The sequence below is a fragment of the Nicotiana attenuata genome, unplaced genomic scaffold, assembly GCF_001879085.1.
Source record: "Nicotiana attenuata strain UT unplaced genomic scaffold, NIATTr2, whole genome shotgun sequence".
NCBI lineage: Eukaryota > Viridiplantae > Streptophyta > Magnoliopsida > Solanales > Solanaceae > Nicotiana > Nicotiana attenuata.
In genome coordinates, this window is record NW_017686543.1 from 1 (window position 1) to 4,788 (window position 4,788).

At 35.5% G+C, this 4,788-nt stretch overlaps 1 protein-coding gene across 1 annotated transcript; it reads left to right on the top strand.

Moving 5' to 3' along the window:
• The first annotated feature begins 2,052 nt into the window (after nt 1-2,052).
• Nucleotides 2,053-4,779, top strand: LOC109222222. Its single transcript, XM_019386596.1, has 3 exons — nt 2,053-2,187; nt 2,296-4,301; nt 4,376-4,779. Exons 1-2 carry the CDS (start codon nt 2,053-2,055, stop codon nt 3,211-3,213), a joined length of 1,053 nt encoding a protein of 350 aa, XP_019242141.1. The 3' UTR covers nt 3,214-4,301; nt 4,376-4,779.
• Nucleotides 4,780-4,788: the final 9 nt, after the last annotated feature.

A 4,788-nucleotide genomic window follows, 5' to 3' on the forward strand; every position in this document is an offset into this window, starting at 1 on the left:
GAGCAAATTCAGACCTCGAGTCGAACACCCTCGAACTGATCGATAGCAAAGAAACAATTTAAAAAATATAACAATCTGATGAACAAGAATATAAACTGAAAGTAGTGTATTTCTTTGATATGCGTGAGTGTGAGGTGTTTACAAAATTATTAGGACTCTCTCACTACTAGAAAAATATTAATTTATGACCGAAATTTGTGACTGAATATATAATGATCGCTAATGCGACTAAATTTGTGACTGCAATAGTCGGAAACTAATTTTAATTTTATAAACAACGCAGGAATTTCGAGCCTTCACATTTACGACCGATTCAGCCGCAAAGTAAAAAGTCAAAAATATGTGACCCAATAAAACTGACTGCGTCGGTCGGAAATATAGAATTTAAACAAAAAAAAAATATATATTTGACACTTTGCGACCGCAGTCGGAAAACCAAATTAAAAATTAGACACTAGATCCCTATTTCCCCAATTTCTTTCACGATCTGTCTCTCTCTATTTTTCCTCTCTACTTTCTCTTCCACTGACCTATCGACTGACGGCGGCAAACAGTGGTTGAAGACGGCAGCAAACGGTGGTTGACGACGGCAGGCATCAGTGCGAAGATCTGTGAAATCCCCTCTTCTCGGTTGGTTTTTCTCATTCTTATAACCTAGAAACTTTGTGAGTTTAGTCATCTAGTAAAAATTTCGAATTTCTTAACAAATAATTTCACTTGCATTGGTATTTATCAGTTAAAGAAGTAAAAAACATTCTGTAACTTTGCTTTATTTCTGTCTTTGTTTTTACGTTTCTCTTGCTATCACACTATAATTGTGGGTTAATTTGTACTTGGATTTAGATTCTCTATTTTACTGTGTTATGTGTGTTTTCCTTTGCTATTTATGTGTATTGGGTATTTCATTAGGCAATGCCTCTACTAAATCGAAAATTAGTATGACTATAAGAATAATTGCACGACAATTTATGTTGTTGTTGGTAATTGGTTTAATCCTACTGGCTAAGTCAACCACAAGTTGACCTAGTATACTAGAGCAGCACATTTGCCCTGAGGTTTAATTGTTTGGTTCTGTGACTTTGGAAAATAGTTGGTTATAAATAATTTTTGGTACTATTGTTGGATAGGTCTTAGGGAAGCATTGTTAGCATTGTTGCTGAGAATGTGGAAGACAAGATCGATGCTTAAAATTGGCCGAGGAGTAGTTGGGAAGACGAAAGCATGAAAAACACAAAGGGGGTGAGTGATATTTTTAAAGGTAGATACAATAACAAGGTTTAATTGTTTGGTTCAGCACATTTGACCTTCCCTAAGACACATGAACGAATAGTTTTATACTCCTTTTATCCCTATGTATATAAATTCTTCCCATTTTTGAGATTCTCCAGTAAAGAGATTTTACTGTTTCAAGAGGCGGCTTGGCTTACTGTACAATGATGGATAATACTACCATATCAAGGTGAAATGACTCAAACTCATGGCCATCTATGCCTCTAAAGTTTGATACCATCTCACTAGTAATACTAATATTATTCTATATAATTTTCACAAACTTGTAAAATGTAAATTTATTAAAACTGGCTGAAATTTCAATGTGATGCTTAAAAATTTAATAATGATATAAAATTTTCTTGTCTCACTACTAAGATAATAAAGAATATAAAAAAGAAGTCAAATTTACATTTTAAAATTTTTGTGTAGTCATGTTAAGGTACTATACAATATCGAACGAAATGTGTTAAGCAAATCCTGTCTTATCTTAATTCTAAGTTTAGCCACCAATATAAAATAACAAGCAGGAAAGTTTACAATGCTTCTCTATATAAGGACTTATCTCATTCATGTGCTTCCTCCGACTGACCTACTACTAATTAATCAGACTTTCTATATTAATGGTACATATATTATATTATTGTGTGTGTATTTCGGCAAACATGTATAATTGTATATACATTTATATATAAAATATGATTTACTTAATATGGCGATGGTCCATACTTGGCATAATACTAAGTAACATTGTTTTAAATATCTTGGATTTATTTTGTGTAGATGGAGCTTGCACATCGTAGATGGATGTATAATCGAACTTATCCTAATCGTAGTGGGTTGAGGGAGGAATTTATAGAAGGGGTCGCTGAATTTATGGCTAAAGCGAAAACACTTCATGAATTTCTCAGTGAAGGGGTGATTAGGTGCCCTTGTGTGAAATGCAAGTGTGAAAAGTTATTGCAACCTGATGTTGGTAATATTCATCTTTGTAAAAAAGGCTTTATGGAAAATTATTATGTATAGACTATTCACGGAGAGGATGTTGCTAGTGTTGGTGTTGTCGATTTTCAAAAAAATTTTGGTAGTGAGGGTAGTCCTTTAGCAGAGAATAATGTTGAAAATTCTCGATTCAATGAAATGGTTAGGGATGCTTTTGTGATGCACCCGGGGGCTCAGTCTGAACCAAATGATGATGCTAAGTGCTTCTATGAACAGTTACAGGAAGCTGGTCGTCCATTGTATGAAGGCTCAATACATTCTAAGTTGTCTGTTGCGGTTAGACTATTAAGTATTAAATCAGATTCGAGTATTTCCCAAGCGGGCATGGACTCTATCATTGACCTTATGAATGAACTTAATCCGAATAAAATTGACCTACCCAAAGATTTCTACACAGCAAAGAAACTGGTTTCTAAGTTAGGACTTTCATCCGAGAGAATTGAATGTTCTGAGAAAGGTTGCATGTTGTTCTATAAGGATGATGCAACTTTAGAAAATTGTAAATTTTGTAACCAACCTCGTTACAAGGAAGTCACAAATTCCAAAATGAAGAATAAGGTTCCAGTAAAGCCGATGCATTACTTACCCTTTATACCTAGGTTAAAGAGGTTGTATGCATCAATGAGCTCCGCTCCTCATATGAGATGGCACTATGAAAATAGACGGCCACCCGGTATTTTATGTCATCCGTCAGATGGAGAAGCATGGAAGCATTTTGATAGGGTGTTTCCGGATTTTGCTAATGAACCAAGAAATATTAGGTTGGGTTTATGTGCAGGTGGATTCACTCCATTTTCTGTCTCGGCTGCACCATATTCATGTTGGCCGGTGTTTGTTACGCCGTATAATCTTCCTCCTGAGTTGTGTATGACAAGTCCATATTTGTTCCTAACCTGTATTGTTCCAGGTCCACGCAATCAGAAAAGTTTGATTGATGTATAGATGCAACCTTTATTGATGAGTTAAAGTTATTGTGCCATGAAGGTGTGGAAACATATGATATATCAACTAAACAAAACTTCAGATTGCGTGCTGCTTTGATGTGGACTATAAATAATTTACCTGCCTATGGAATGTTGTCCGGGTGGTCGACTGCGGGAAAGTTAGCTTGCCCAACTTGTATGGAAGACACAGAAACATTCACGTTGAAACATGGAGGAAAGAACACATGGTTTGATTGCCACCGTCAATTCCTGCCTAGGGATCACGAGTTTAGGAAAAATACTAGTGCATTCATGAAGAACCAAACTAATTTTGAGGAGCCACTGTCACCATTGTCGCCAGAAAAAATTTGGAACAGAGTTTGGTCTCTACCTAAGGTAATAGAGTCTGCAATGTCTAATAAGATATCTGGTTATGGTGTTACTCATAATTGGACTAAACAGAGCATATTTTGGGAGTTACTAAGCATAACCTTCTTCGGCATAATCTGGATGTCATGCATATCGAGAAAAACTTTTTGACAACACATTTAATACTGTAATGGATGTCAATAGCAAGACAAAAGATAACTCAAAGGCTAGGATGGACTTAAAGGAATATAATAGACGAAGTGAGTTGTACCTGACATACATGATAAACAAGATTCAGAAGCCCAAGGCCAGTTACACATTCACTTTCGATGAGAGAAGAGATATTTGTGATTGGGTTAAGAATTTAAGGATGCCTGATGGATATGCGTCAAACTTATCTAGGTGTGTTGACATGAAAGAAGGGAAGTTGACGTCTATGAAGAGCCACGATTGTCATATTTTCCTTGAATCATTGATGCCTATTGCGTTCAAAGCCTTACGTGATAGAATATGGAAACCCATTACTGAGATAAGTTTTTTCAAGGAGTTGTGTTCTAGCACATTGAAGGTGGAGAACCTAGCTTACATGTAGAGTAACATTTGCTTAACTTTAAACAAGCTGGCAAAAATTTTTCCTCTTGGATTTTTTGATGTAATGGAACATCTTCCAATTCATCTTGCGCAAGAGGCCCGACTTGGAGGGTCTGTTCAGTGTAGATGGATGTATCCTTACGAGAGGTAATGACTTTAAATTATTTTCCCTTGATGTGTTTTAATTAAACATTAATTCATCTAAAAATTATGATATGCAGGACTATTGGAAAATGTAAGTGGAACGTGAAAAATAGATCCAGGATTGAGGGATCGATATGTGAGGCACATCTGGCTAAAGAAACTTCTTTTTTCTGTTCATATTATTTTGAACATGATGTGCCATGTTTGAGAAATATGCCAAATCGGCATGATGATGGAGGTGTTTTTGATCGAGCCGCGTGCTTCTATGACATATGTAAGATCCTAACAACAAGATTCTCAAGTTTCTTCTTTTGGTTTTGCATTGGGATAACACTTAGTCTGATTCTTACAAGATTAGCACAAAAAACTCTTGTGAGTTAAACAATTAGTAATCAATGAATTTAACATCTTTCAGTTGGTATTTGTTTAAGTATTTCCTTAAAAGTTGTGTGAAATAGCAACTGTATGATTGCATGAGCAAATAAGGAAT

What these genes read in the sequence shown, in the direction of transcription:
- LOC109222222 (XM_019386596.1), top strand. Translation starts at nt 2,053, where the DNA reads ATGGAGCTTGCACATCGTAGATGGATGTATAATCGAACTTATCCTAAT. An exon ending in ATGAATTTCTCAGTGAAGGG is followed by an intron (nt 2,188 to 2,295) that starts GTGATTAGGTGC and finishes TATTATGTATAG; the next exon opens with ACTATTCACGGAGAGGATGT.